The sequence below is a fragment of the Tursiops truncatus genome, chromosome 21, assembly GCF_011762595.2.
Source record: "Tursiops truncatus isolate mTurTru1 chromosome 21, mTurTru1.mat.Y, whole genome shotgun sequence".
Classification (NCBI taxonomy): domain Eukaryota; kingdom Metazoa; phylum Chordata; class Mammalia; order Artiodactyla; family Delphinidae; genus Tursiops; species Tursiops truncatus.
In genome coordinates this window covers 30,322,511-30,337,444 of record NC_047054.1, presented here as the reverse complement: position 1 = coordinate 30,337,444, position 14,934 = coordinate 30,322,511, and the positions used below count along the sequence as shown (strand labels likewise).

At 37.7% G+C, this 14,934-nt stretch overlaps 1 protein-coding gene across 15 annotated transcripts in view; it reads right to left on the bottom strand.

The window, feature by feature from the left end:
* Window positions 1-2,287: 2,287 nt before the first annotated feature.
* Window positions 2,288-14,934, bottom strand: part of ADAM32 (ADAM metallopeptidase domain 32) — a 168,701-nt gene continuing 156,054 nt past the window's right edge. For 5 of the 15 annotated variants that reach the window (XR_012328977.1, XR_012328979.1, XR_012328981.1 and 2 more), the window contains 4 exons: window positions 11,607-11,645; window positions 7,878-7,916; window positions 5,799-5,837; window positions 4,889-5,010 (listed from right to left, as the gene is read on the bottom strand). Coding sequence is in view for 9 of the 15 variants with exons in the window: in XM_073798636.1 (XP_073654737.1) it covers window positions 5,004-5,010; window positions 5,799-5,837; window positions 7,878-7,916; window positions 11,607-11,645 (124 nt within the window). In the remaining 6 variants the exon portion in view is untranslated. Of the gene's footprint in view, window positions 5,011-5,798; window positions 5,838-7,877; window positions 7,917-11,606; window positions 11,646-14,934 lie in introns of all 15 variants that reach the window. The other 10 variants (XR_012328976.1, XR_012328978.1, XR_012328980.1 and 7 more) reach the window with 3 other exon arrangements.

Below are 14,934 nucleotides of genomic sequence, written 5' to 3'. Positions count from 1 at the left end.
ACTTTTTTCTCAGCTATGTCATTTTTAGTATGTAGAAATGCAACTGATTTCTGTATGTTGATTTTATATCTTGCAACTTTGTTGGATTTGTTGATCAGTTCTTTGGTTGAGTCTTTAGAATTTTCTTGTATAAGGGCATATCTACAAATAAAGACAATTTTACTTCTTCCTTTCCGATTTGGATGCCTTTTATTACTTCATATTTCCTGATTGTTCTAGCTAGGACTTCCAGTACTTAAGAGTGGTGAGAGTGGACACCTTTGTCTTGTTCCTGATCACAGAGGAAAACTTTCAACCTTTCACTGTTGAGTATATTAGCTGTAGTCTTGTCATATATGGCTTTATTATGATGAGGTATGGTCCTTCTGTATACCCAATTTGTTGGCTATTACTGAAAAGATAAAGAGAACAAGTATCATCCAGTATGTGTGTGGAGACATTGGAACTGTGGTACACTGTGGGAGAGAATATAAACTGGTACAGCCATTATGGAAAACAATATGGCAGTTCCTCAGAATTAAAAATAGAACACTATATGATCCAGCAATCCTACCTCTGGGCATATATCAGAAGTAAATGAAACCAGTATCTCAAAGACATATCTGCACACCCATGTTCTTTGCAGCATTGTTCACAATAGCCAAGATATGGAAACAACCTGTGTCCATAAAGGATGAATGGATAAAGAAAATGTGATAGAATTACTCAGCCATGAAAAACATGGAAATCCTGTTATTTGTGACAACATGGATGAACCTAGAGGACATTTGCTCAGTGAGATAAGACACAGAAAGATAAATACTGTATAATCTCACTTATATGTGAAACCTAAAATATATAGAAGCAGAAAGTAGACTGGTGGTTACCAGGGTTGGAGGGTGTGGGAAATGGGGAAATGTTGGTCAAGAGGTACAAAGTTGCAGTTATGCTGGAGGAGTAAATCTAGAAATCTAATATACAACATGATGACCAAAGTTAGTAATTCTATAATAAAGACTGGAAATTTGCTTAGAGACTAGATTTCAGGTGCTCTCACCACCCAAAAAAGATTGGTACCTATGTGAGGAGATGGATATGTTAGTTAGCTTGACTGCAGTAATAGTCAAGTGTATATGTATATCAAATCATCATGTTGTATATCTTAAATATATACAATTTTTATTTTAAAAAAAGAAAATATAAAGCAGGAAATTCTGGAAGCAAGAGAAAGGCTGAGATCCAAAATTTGAGAATAAACTCATCTAAATCCCTGGCTGACCACTAAACTAGGTCTGTATGCAAAAGACCCCAGGAAGCCTGGCAAAAAAAGCAAACAGAAGGATAGGGGTTGAAGATGGTTATTTTAAGACTTTAGTCTGCCATCTTCTCAGTCTGTGGGCTTTCCGAATAAAGTCATATTCCTTGCCTCAAAAAACAAAACAAAACAAAAAAAGGCAAACAAAAAAGAAGAAAGATGGTGGTCTACTCTTAAAAAGGGCAGAACTGCTCTTGGTGGGATGTGTGAGTGCTCTGCACTTTTGACTCAATTTACTCCCCAGCCTTCACACAGGCTCAGGCGGCAGAAAGTAGGAGCTTTCTGGCTTGAGGTTTCAAAGGCCAAAACTTGGGCTTCCCTGGTGGCGCAGTGGTTGAGAGTCCGCCTGCCGATGCAGGGGACGCGGGTTCGTGCCCCGGTCCGGGAGGATCCCACATGCCGCAGAGCGGCTGGGCCCGTGAGCCATGGCCGTTGAGCCTGCGCGTCTGGAGCCTGTGCTCCGCAACAGGAGAGGCCACAACAGTGAGAGGCCCGCATACCACAAAAAACAAACAAAAAAAACCCAAAGGTCAAAACTTGGGGCTGTCAAAGAAACTGGAAATTAAAGGAGAAGGGAACTCTGAAAGCTATGGATCTGCAGACAGCTTAAAGCCCTCATATACATGATGTCATGTATATGAAATACTGTGAAAGGCAAGACTATATTGACAGAAAGAGATCATTGGTTGCCTTGGGACTAAAGGTGGAGGAAGGACTGACTGCAAACAAAAACAAGGGAATTTCTGTGGAGTGATGGAAACATGCTATTTATTGGATGTAGTGGTGATCACATGACAGAATAATTAGCCAACATACATCCATCTGTACATAAAAAATACTCCAGAGAAACTCTTGCAAAGAACTATCAGGAACATGTACAAGGCTGTCAGCAGTATCATCTGTGATAGTGGGAGCTGTAAGCAACTTACTTATTAATCACTAAAGAAAATGGAGAAAAATTCTAATAGATGTACAATATGAAATACTGTGTAGCAGTTTGAATGAAATATTTTATAAATATATATTTATAAATATTATAAATAATGCATTTTATGTTAATATGTATATACCCACGTGAATTAAATATTACAAACATTAGTATTGATAGAAAATAGTAAAAAAGAATGCATCAAATATATAGGACATTATCATGATAAAAACACATACCAAACAACACATATCCAAGGGCATGTATCAAGCACATTAAAATGGGAGTATTTGATTTGGTAGATCAGAACTTTAAAATAACTGTTATAAACATGTTACAGCATGCGAAGAACAAAATAGACAAAAAGGATTTAAAATCAATAATTTCAACAGAAGAAGGGAAACTAAAAGAAGAACCAAATGGAAATTCTAAGACTTAAAAAAATCATTGGATGAGGTTACAGAAGATTGGACACAGCAGAAGGAATCAGTGAGCTTGAGATAGGGCATCAGAAATTATCCAAACTGAATTAAAATAGGAAAAATCATTTAAAAAACAAAACAGAACTTCAAAGAATTATGAGACAGTATCTAATAAGGAAAATGTGTAACTGGAGTTCCCTAAGGGAAAACAGAGAATGGGTCAAAAGAAAGATATGAAGACATACTTAATGGCTGAGAATTTTCCAAAATTGCTGAAAGACATTAAGTAATAGATCCAAGAAGTTACTTGAATATAAGTTAGGGTAAATTCAAAGAAAAACACCTTAAGCATATCACGATCAAACTTCCAAAAACCAAAGACATGGAAAAATATCTTAGGAGTGCCTGGGTGTGTGAGGAGACACATTACAATCCAGTATACCAAAAAGAATAATAACTGAATTCTCATCAAAAATAATGAAACCCAGAAGATAAGAGATTAAATACTGCTGAAAGGGAAAAAATGGCAATTTAGAATTCTGTGTGCAATAATTGTATCTCACTGAAAAGAAAATAAAAAAACTTTTCAAGCAGAAAAAAAAAAGATGAAAGAAATTGTCACCATCAGAAGCACACTGCAATACTAGAGAAGGTTATCCAAGCTGAGGGAAGTGATCCCATATGAAAGCACAGATTATAAGAAGAAATGAAGAGCAACAGAAAGGGTAAACATGTGGGTAAATATAAAAAGCCATATAAAAATTTTGAAAACACTATTGACTGCTTCAGGTGAAAAAAACCCAGCAATGTATACATGGAATTTATAAAATATGTAGAATTAAATGTAGTAGCACCAAGGGCAGGAGGAGGTAACAGGAACCATGCTGTTGTAAAGTTCTTTTGTTGTTTGTTAAGTAGGAAAATACTAATTCAAGGTAGACTGTGATGAATTAAGGATACACATTGTAACCTCTGGAAGAGCTACCAAAAATGGTTAATATAAAAAAGGACAGCTAAAAACCATAGAAAAGAAAAAGTAGTTTATTGCTCAATTAACCTAAAAGAAAAACAGAGGGGGAAAAAAAACCCCAAAAGAACAAAGAAATGTGGGACAAATAGAGAACATGTAACAAAATGACAGACTTTTTAAAACCAACAGTATCAGAAATTATATTAAATGTAAATCATTTTAACACTCCAATTTAAAAAACACTGGCCATAAAAAGAAACGAAATTGAGTTATTTGTAGAGAGGTGGATGGACCTAGAGACTGTCATACAGAGTGAAGTCAGTCAGAAAGAGAAAAGCAAATACCATACATATATATGGAATCTAAAAAAAAAAAAAAGGTTCTGAAGAACCAGGGGCAGGACAGGAATAAAGACACAGACGTAGAGAATGGACTTGAGGACATGGGGAGGGGGAAGTGTATGCTGGGACGAAGTGAGAGTATGGCATGGACATATATACACTACCAAATTAATTAAAACTAAATGAAATAAACCCCTTTAAAAATACAACTTGTGAAAAAATATCACAAGAATGGAAAATCTAAATAGTTCTTTATCTGTTAAAGAAATTGAATCCATAATTTAAAATCTTCCGACAAAGAAAACTCTAGCTTCATTGATGAATTTGGCCAAATATTTAATTGAAAAACTGAGCAATTTTATACACTCTTTGAGAAAATGGAAAATGAGAGATATTTTTCCCAACTCGATTTATCAATCTTCATACCAAACTCTGATAAGGGATTAATCTTTGCCCCTGAGACCCAAGCCCAAGCTCTCTGGGTCCTTCTGCCTTCTGGGATTCACCCTGCAGGTCACCCAGCCGAGGGGCAAGAGAAAGGTGGTAAACAGAGGGAGAGGCCTGGAAGGTAAAGCACAGTCCTCAGAAGGAGCACAGCTTCCCTGAGAAGCCCTGGTTCTGTGGTTGTGGGGAGGGTGAGGTGGTCAAATGACTGCATTAACTGAGATCTGCATGCAGCCAGCCAAGTCCAGTGAGAAGGACCCGGAGAAGGAACACAGTCCGTGCCCAGACCCTTTCCTGAGTGAGAGCAGTTGATGCAGATCCCCAGCATCTGGGGCCCCAGGCAGTAAATCCGAGTGGGTGGTGGAGAGAGCTGTGGAGAAGAGCTCAGGGAGTCAGTGGGAGTTGTGACTGACTATCTGCAGTCAAGGGCCCTGAAATGGCAAACCTGCGCCTCAGGGGTGGAGAAGGAAATAAAAACAGACGCTCCTGCAGATTGGTCCATCTTGGTTTATTGCTTCCTTCAGTTGTGACCAGGGGAGAAAAGGCTGCATTTTCATTTCTCAGTGAGATCCCCAGTAATATCCATTGCCTTCTGAAGGAATTATTAGTTACTGTGGAAGAGAACAAAGACACATGTGCTTAGGTACTTAGGTGTAACAAATAAATTACCTTCCACTGCAAAACATACAGTTGGCATACTGCCAAGTGAAAAATTCATATGGAAAAAGAAAAAGAATTCTAGAAGAATTTTTACAATTTTGCTTGTGAAATTATTTAGCTGTGAGTAACTTATTTACTATCAATTGTGATTTTTGGGAAACCATCGTATTTAATCAGAAGTACTTGCAAATGAGAAAATCTAATATTTTTTTCACATGCAATGAAATGTTCTTGAATATAACAAGTCAAATCTTTGTATGTTTTTAGAAATTTAAATACATATCAATTTTACTTTTTCCATATCTTGGAGCCAGTCATTTTTAAATTGTTTCATATGGTAAACAGTGTTTTGGTTTGGGCACTTGGAAACTCATAGGCCTTAAGCATTTTGGCTACAGTGCCTACTGGATAAAGTGGCTTGATTATGAATTCATTTAAAAGACTAATTTACATATCATATATCTTATTAGAGTCAACTCTAATTCCATTCTGTCCACAAGAGCAAGTTCCCAACAAACTTAAGAGAATTTTACTAAACTGAGGAAAAAAGACTAAAAGTCTTTAAAAACTGATTTAAATACTCATTAATAACAAGATTAGTAAAGATTAAAACATTATTTTTGGTGCAGTACTTTATGAATTCATCTAAGCAATAAATATTTAGGAATTAGTTGTGGATTATAAATTTCATTTTAATTTAAAGCAAGTTATTTTAAGAGATATTTCCTAATGTACTTGCCTACTGTTAAGTGTTTCACTGCTTTTCTGTGACTTGGAACTAAATAAATAAGGAAATAATGCTTTTATCATGATATAATACAGTCTGACAAAGACATATTTTTATGGCGGTTTCTTCCTCTTTCCCTTCAAAATTGTGGTAATAAAGAAGTATCTGCCACATTTCTATTTTTATACTCATTATTACCAGAAGCCAAAATCAAATTCTAAAGCCTCTTTTCCATTTTTATATCCACAGATTTCTTATTTCTGATCCCCCAACCAAAAGAATGAAAAAGAATACATTGAAGACAAACTAATTGAGTTTAATTGACAAAGAAGATAATATAGGTAGTAAGATTAGGGAGAGAATTCAGTGCTAGGAGTGGCATAATTTTACCCCTCCTATCCTTTCCCTACCTCTGCTATTTTGTATCTTCAAAACTTATACTAGATTTTTCCTACTATTCTGACCATGAAACTCCCCTATTTAATATAGTTAGTTCTCCCCAAACCAATAAAGGGATTTATATATATAGATTTGTGAGTCTACTGGATACATAACCTGTCGTATTTCTGGCTTTAAAATTTTTTTTGTCGTGGTAGTGTTTACCCAAGGAGTTGGTTCTACCAACACCTCCCACTGGCTTTCAAAATTTTTAAAACAGGGAAAAAAGGAACATATAATGGGGGCTATAACAGTACAGCAGAGCAACTACGTCTGCCTAGCTTATTAAATTTAAAAGAAATAATAATCCAAGAATGCTTTTTCTGGTACATGCTAAACACAAGCTAGACTTATGGGTTAACACTCCAGATTACACTCTTCAAATGCAATATATATTGTCCCACGGATGATGACTATCCCTCAATCTTGAACACCACTTCTAGAAGAGGATGACTGTGCAAATGACATACTCTATAATGAGAGAGAATGTGAGGGGACAACTGGAGTAGTTATAACGTCAATTATGTGTGTATATGAAGTTCAAGATGGATGTGATGTTCATTCACTAAGCAAGTATTTATTGAGCATTTACTCTGCTAGGTGCTAACTACAAATTAGTTCGCAAAATACACGTGGTCATTATCCTCAAGCAATTTCAGAGTGTATCAGCAAAGTAATGCTTTATTTAGGTAAGCAGAAGTTTGGAAGTATTAGAGTGTTTGAGCACTATATCACAAATCCCCTGGTAATGGTGACAGAGTGGAGGCAATAAAGAAAATCGGCTTTTTTCTTCATACTTTGTTTGGAGAAAATAATATCTATAAAAAGGTAATTATGTTAGGAAACATACAAAAACAACAGAATAAAGGATAGAGAAATGCCAATAGCCTCCCAAATGGAGGGGGTGACTTCATCAGGGACGACAGAAACTATATAATGTGGTGCGGTGTAGCCTGAAAACTTAACCTGTGGGTATGAAGGATATTCTGGAATATCAGTGGATTGAATGTAACTAAAAGAAGACACTTTAAGGAAAAACGCCAGGCAGGACAAGAAAACTAAAACTCTACAAGGGAGAAAAGAAGATTAGCAATTCAGTATATATTAGATGACTTCAGAAGGATCATAAGGCCACATGGGAAACTGAAAACTCAGAGAACCCTTATTAACACAATTGAGGGCTGTTGGACTGAGATGGGGAATGTGGAAAATGTAGAATTTTAGTGTGTTTATGATAACTGTCTCTTAGATAAACTCCTCCTGATTGGGGTAATAATTCACTCAATTGTTCATATTGAGTTTGTGAGTATAAATATAATCTAAACAAAAAAGTAATATTTCCCTTTGTATTTCATCATAAAACATTCAAAAATGCTCTATGAGTTAGTTTCACAAAATAATTATAAATATCTTGTCTCTCATTAGACAACTAGTTTTTCCCTAGGCATCAAAAGAGGAGGCAATCAATAAAAATTTAATAAACTGAAGAAAAGACTGAGTTAATTAATACTCATTCCCAGAATGGAAAATATTAATAAGTTGTTTTTAGTGTAGTACTTTATCAATTGTGGCTGCTCAAAAAATATTAAACAATCTTTTGTTCATTCTTATTTTCAACATATACTTATAAGAAACATTTCTTATGTCACTTACCTGCTGGTATTTGTTTGGCCACTACTTTCCGAACTTGATCTAAATAAAAATAAAAATGTCTGAAAGTTAATACTAAGAAACCTGCCTACTTTAAGAATGAAGATCAAGCCATTTCATACCAAAACTAACTCTTTTAACACCTGGGGCAGGAAAATAAGTAGCAATCTTATTTACCCAACACCAAGTGCAACACATAGTGCAAAATTTAAATCCTCCAGTGGGGAAACGTATCAAGACAGCAGAGATGCATTTGTTTCTTTATCACCTCTAAGCACAGTATATAAGTTTGATTCTGCCTAAATTTGGCCTTCCAGCTACAAGTTAGCTTTTTATTTGTTGACAAGTAAATTGCCACATTTTGCAAATTAACATTCACATTTACTTCTGGGCAAACTATCAGACTTAATTGACAGAATAAGTTCCCCTTTCTATTCCACAAGGAAAGTTTCCCGTTTCTACTCTGCAGAAAAGCTGAAGATAATAGCGCAAAAATTTAATACCGAACTGAGACTGACAGCCAGAAAAGGCTCTTTGTCTGTCAGTAAAAAATGAAGAAACTAGAAATTCAGAGAGAAAACAGGAGCAAAATCTGAATGACTACAAGGGACTCTGAATTACTTGTACCCTAAGGGATATGATTTTAATAACCCTAGCTTGGTAGGAGTTTAGGGTACAGATATTTAAATGTTAGAAAGCTAGAGTGAAGCCCAAGCCTGGTAGTCTTGAACGGAGTTAACAAAAGGTATGGCCACTGGGAATGCAATAGGCAAATTGTCTCAGCCATGTGGATGGAAAAGGATCACCTAGAGATGCAGGACCCCAGACCTCCACCATCTATAGAGGCAGGACCACAATTCCTCAATTTCATTACCCACAAATTTGAACTAGCAAGCATAGAAAATATTAAAACATTCATGCCCCAAGACAGGGAAAGCTGAAACATTTCCCTCTTCCTAAAGTACGCCTCTACAACTCGGGGTGTGCAGAGTTCCCATGAGAACAATCATTGCCCCTGAGGATGAGCTTACAAGTCTAAATTACAAACAACTGTGTGTTAAGTGCCCACAGGCACAGCACAGCAGAACAAAAAATTCACATATTGAGATAGATGGATAATATAAAAAACCTTTAATAGAAACATTTAGAATCTCCACAGAGATTCAGGCAGAAGTAAGGCAAGAAAAGGATAGCTGTTAAGAGAAGGAGTGATTTGGAAACTAATAAGAGGAAATCAGTGGCAGAGAGAGACATGAAAAAGCATAGCATATGAACAGCCCGGTTAACAACTATGGAGGAGAAAGTGAGAAGACTCTCCCAAATATAGTCATTTCAGATGCAGAAAAGATAAAGAATGGAAAAGAGGTGATAATTAAAGAAATGACTGATTGTTTTCCCAGAATTAATGACCTGAATGCTGGTATCTAAATACTATATGGAATCCAGAGCAGCGTAAATAAAAACAAATTCTATCAGAACATATCATAATAAAATAACAAAACGTTCAGGACAAAGAGGAAATCTTAGAAGTCACTTAGAGTAAACACATTAATTGAAAGGGAATAAATAAGTTAATCAGACTGTCAACTGAGGTCTCATCAATGCCAGTAAATGTCACATTACAGCAACACAATACTTTAAAAGAGCTGTGGAAAGTGACTCCCAACCACAAGTCTGTAACCATCTAAGTTGCCTTTCAAAGATGAGTGTGAAAAAGACATGTTCAGACATTTAACATCAAATGCTTATAACCACAGAAACTAACTAAAATTAAAAGCGTTGTACTTCAGGAAGAAAGAAATTGAAATTAAAATGAAAAAAAAAAAAAAACGGACTCAGGAATGAATAGTGGGAGTTCCCTGGCAGTCCAGTGGTCGGGACTCAGTGTTTTCACTGCTGTGGCCCAGGTACAGTCCCTGGATGGAGATCTAAGATCCCGCAAGCCACGCAGTGCGGCCAAAAATCTAAAATAAATAAACAAAATAAAATCCAGGGTTAAATACCATTAAAAAAAAAGAATGAATGGTGACCAAAGCAATTGGTAAATATGTTGTTAAGCCCTAGTAAGTATTCATTTAATATAAAATGATAGTAATAATAATAACTGACAAATGGAGGGGGAGTTGTGTAGGTGATCTAATATCCTTCTGTTGTTTAGAAGAAGAATGAAAATATTGAATTTTAGGTATTTAAAAAATTAATTAGACCTAAAGTGGTACTAATATAACATATACTGGGATTCATCCCACCTCCCTGCATTCTTTGACCTCAACAGTCTTTCCCACTGACTTTCTACCAGAAAAAGATTATTCCAAAAATAAATGACCTGAAAACTATAGTGGATGTTATGTTAGTAAAACATAGCAGTAGAGTCAAGTGACATTCTTTAAATATAAATGAATAAAATTATCCTAAAAATGTTTCCCTGGTATATACCAAGCCTGAAGGCTAGAACAGTGGATTAACATTCCAAATTATACTACTCTAGTTGAAATGTGCATTTACCTATGGGTAATTCTATCATCCCTTACCCAATGTAGGTGAATTAATATCCTAGGAGAGATGAATTATGTTGACAAGGTTTCAGGATGAGAGATAATATAATAAGAGAGGGAGAAAAGGGGGCAGTTATAACATTATAGATACATAGATTGTGTGTGTGTGTGTGTGTGTGTGTGTATTTGTCTATGTACCTTTGTGTTTGTGGATTTTTTTTTGGTCTGGTTGCCTGTGTGTGGAAAAGATTAAGTAATCATGCATTCATTCAACAAATATTTATTGAGCACTTACCATAAACCAACAACTCTGCTACATGCTGGCTATACAGTGCTATCCTCTACGATAACAGAGTATAATAAGACATACGTCCAAGGTGAGGAAAAAGTAACTGTGTTTCAGGACCATAAGTTAACTCCCTGATACTGAGAGGACATAATAATGAAAATCAATTCTTTTAGTTTGGTGAGAGTAACTTATGACTCCATAAGTGTCAGTAAAAGGAGAAGACCATAATGTCAAAAGAGAGATAAAGGATAAGAAAAGCAGGCATTGTAATGGAAGAGGAAGACCTCTCCTGGAATAAAAGAAATTAAACAACCCTGTTGTGCAGCCTAGACAGCTTACTCTGTAGATTTGGGTGTGTCTGCTAAGTGTACTTTGGAGAGACCTAGGTAGAATAACACCATCCAAAATTGTTGGATGTAGAAAACTAAACAATTATTGTATTATTATACAGACATATCCACCTTTCAGGAAATGGAAGGAGACCTAATTAAAACTACTTGGTAATCCTGAAAGGCTATGGAACACACAGAATTGTTATTCCTTTACAATCTTTTTCTTCAGCAAATTTTTCCTATGTGACCAGGGTAAGCCCTCATTCAGTTGTTCATGAGCATACATATTGGATTTCTAGAGTCTCCAATTAAAGAAGTAAACTTCCCCATTTATGAGTTAGCACCATAAACATTTCACCAATCACTTATTCCTCTGTTTCTCCAGAATAAACTCCCAACATACATTAACAAACTGAAGAAAAGAAGACATTGATTTATTTAGACAAATACTCACTACTTAACTAAGTTGGCAAATACTAAGAGGAATTTTTTTGTGTGTAGTACCTTATCAATTGTTGCTGCTCAATTAATACTTAGCAATTACTTGTTGATTCCATTTGTTCATCTTATTTTTTAACACATACTTATTTTAAGAAATTCTTTCTAATTTACTTACCTGACAGTATCTGTTTGGCTACTACTTTCTGATGTGGACCTAAAATGCAAGTGAAAATAATGCTTCTAAGTTAATACTTTAAAAAAAGTGTGCCTTCATAACAAATGAATGTCAGACCATTTTGTAACCTGTATTAACGCTTTTATACCACTAATTACCACTAATGCATCATTTCAAAAGATTACTAAGTTACAGTATGCAAATAAGTAACATTCTTATTTACCAATATATCATGTCCATAGAGAATATAAATGTCAAGTTCTCAAACAGAGGAGAAGGAAAACAGATTTGTCACTTCCCAGCTCAGAATATATGCTTGATTTTGAATGCCTGATTCTGGCCTTTAGGTTCTAACCTAATGTTTTACCCACTAGTAAACAAATTACTGCAGGAGGTGATTTAAAACCCTCACTGACTTCTAAACAATCAGGCAGACTGGGCTGACAGGGTAATTTCCACCTCCTATTTAACACACAGAGTAATAGTGAAAAAAATAACAAAAAATGCTAATGAAAATTTAAGGGAAGGAAGCGACATTTCTAATGATAGTCTGAAAAAAAAAGAGGATATAGAAAGCACGAAAGGTAAATAGGAACTAAAGCTGAATGACCCTAGAGGTCGGGGAATCAGTTAGGGAGTGGAGCCCACCTGGAAAACTGGAGCTGACCACCTCCTCTAACCTTGGAAGCCATGAAAGGCCATACCACCCACTAAGTGGAGATAGTATTATCATGAGTCTTAGAGATGCTGCAGGGAGATTGCTTCAGAAGTATAGGTGGAAAAGGATCACCTAGAGACACAGGAATCTTAGGTGCTTAAAATGCTTTAGGGATATGGATGGGATAAAACATCAAATACAGAAAGAGGAATCTTAAGCCTTTACTATACAGGTTCAGGATACTAATTCATGTTTCCTATGAATTCTAGATGTGTAACATCTATGAATTCCATGTGTACCAAACACCTCAAAAGTTTATGACTGGGAGGGGAGTCTGTGGGAGAATGGATACATGTATACGTACGGCTGAGTCGCTTTGCTGTGCACCTGATACTATCACAACATTGTTAATCGGCTATACTCCAACAAAAAATTAAAAGCTTTTAAAAAAAGTTTATGACTTAGGAGGGTAAAACAAAATAATCTTGACAAGGAGGATTCTACAAAGCAGGATATGCAGAATTCTCATGAGACAATCATTGCTGCTTAAGATGGACTTACAATCAAATAAAAAAGCCAGTAAGAGGTAATGTTCACCTCTCGCGGAGTAAACTAATGAATTCATACACTAACAATTATAGGTAACAGGAAAAACTTCAAAAAAAAAGAATGCTTAGGACTTCCATAGAGATCAATAAAGGAACAGAATCCATTAAACAAGTAATGACAGAATGAGACCGGCCAAGATGGCAGAATAAAGATATTGAGCTCACCTTCTCTCACACCAAAATCATAACTATTTGCAGAACAACCATAGATGAAAAAGACCAGAACCTACATGAAAAGATCTACAACTAAAGATATAAAGAAGGAACCATACGAAATGGGTAGGAGTGGCAGAGTCATAATACAGTCAAGACCCATACGTCCTGGATGGGTGATCCACAATAGGAAAATAATTACAATTGAAGGGGTCCTCCCCAAGGTGTGAGGTGCCCCACATCAGGATGCCCAGCCCAGGAGTCCTGTGTTGGGAAGATGAGTGCCCAGAACATTTGCTGAAGGCTAATGGGGCTCACTTTCGGGAGACCAGAGAGCTGTGGAAAATAGACTCCATTCTTAAAGGGCACACACAGAATCTCACACGCTCCAGGACGCAGGGCAGAAGCGGTGAGTTGAATGGAGCCTGGGTCAGACCCACCTGCTGATCTTGGAGAGTCCCCCGGAGAGGCAGGAGGCAACCAGAGTTCACCCTGGTGACACAGACACTGACGGCAGACATTTTGGGGAGCTCATTCTACCTCGTGGACACCAGTACTGGCAAGTACCATTCTGGAATCCTCTTTCTAGCCTATTAGCCCCAGGACTAGTCCCATGCCCGCCCAACATCCTACAGGCACCAGTACTGGGACAGCTCAGGGCAAGGAAATAATTGGGCAGGGACACAGCCTCACCCACTAGCAGACAGGCTGCCTTAAGACTCCCTGAGCCCACGGCTGCCCCTGGTTATGGCCCGGCCCACCAGAGCATGCAGGGCCAGGCCCCGAACAGCAGTGCACAGGCACTAGACCCAGGACCCCCATGGTTCTGCAGCCAGAGACCCTGGGACCCAGCTCGACTCCTAAGTAGGCGGGCACCAGCCCCAGAATCCATAATCCCACCCACTAGAGAGCCTGCTCTAGACTCAGGACCAGGCTCACCCACCAGCAGGTGGACACCAGGCCCAGGACAAGGGCAGCCCCATAGCCTGTTCCCCCCCCCCAACTAGAACGCCAATACAAGCTTCAGGACACACTGGGCCCTGCAGCCAGCTGTGTCAGGATCTAGCCCCACCCACCAGTGGTCTGACACCAGCTCTGGGACCCCTGGGCACTGTGGGCAGACCCCAGGATTAGCTTTGTCAGTGGGTCAACAATAGCCCCAGGAACTGGCTTCACTCACGGGGCAGTTAGCAACATCTCCAGGATCTCCTAGACCCCAACTCCACCCACCAGTGAGCCAGCACTAGCCTCGGACCCCTGCAGGGTTTCACATCCAGCTGTCTTGCGACCCAGCCCTGCCAACCAGGAGCCCACAGCTTCCACACAAGGCAAGGCCTGGCAACCAACCAGACCAGGGACCAGCCAAGCCTATAAAACCACTTACTGTAGCCAGCCTGCCACAACAGAAGGACCCACACAGCCCACATAGGGAGCAACCCTAGAGCATATAGCTCTGGTAATGAACAGGGAGTGTGCTGCTGGGATACATAGGAAATCTCCTACAAAAGGTCACTTCTTCAAGATTGGGAAACATAATCAACATACCAGATACATGGAAATCAAACTAGAAAGTTAGGTGAAATGAGGCAACAGAGGAGCAAGTTCCAAACAAAGGACAAAGATAAAACTCGTAAGAACTAAGTGAAATGGATACAGGCAATCTACCCAGGAAAGAATTTAAGGTAATGATCAAAAAGAGGATCAAAGAACTCAGGAGAAGAATGGATGAACAGAGTAAGAAGTTAAAGAACAACCAAACAGAGATGAAGAATATAATAACTGAAATGAAAAATACACTAGAAGGAATCAATAGTAGACTAAATGATACAGAGGAATAGATCAGGGAACTGGAAGAAAGAGTACTGGAAATCACTGATGCTGAACATAAAAAAAAAAGAAATGAGAACAG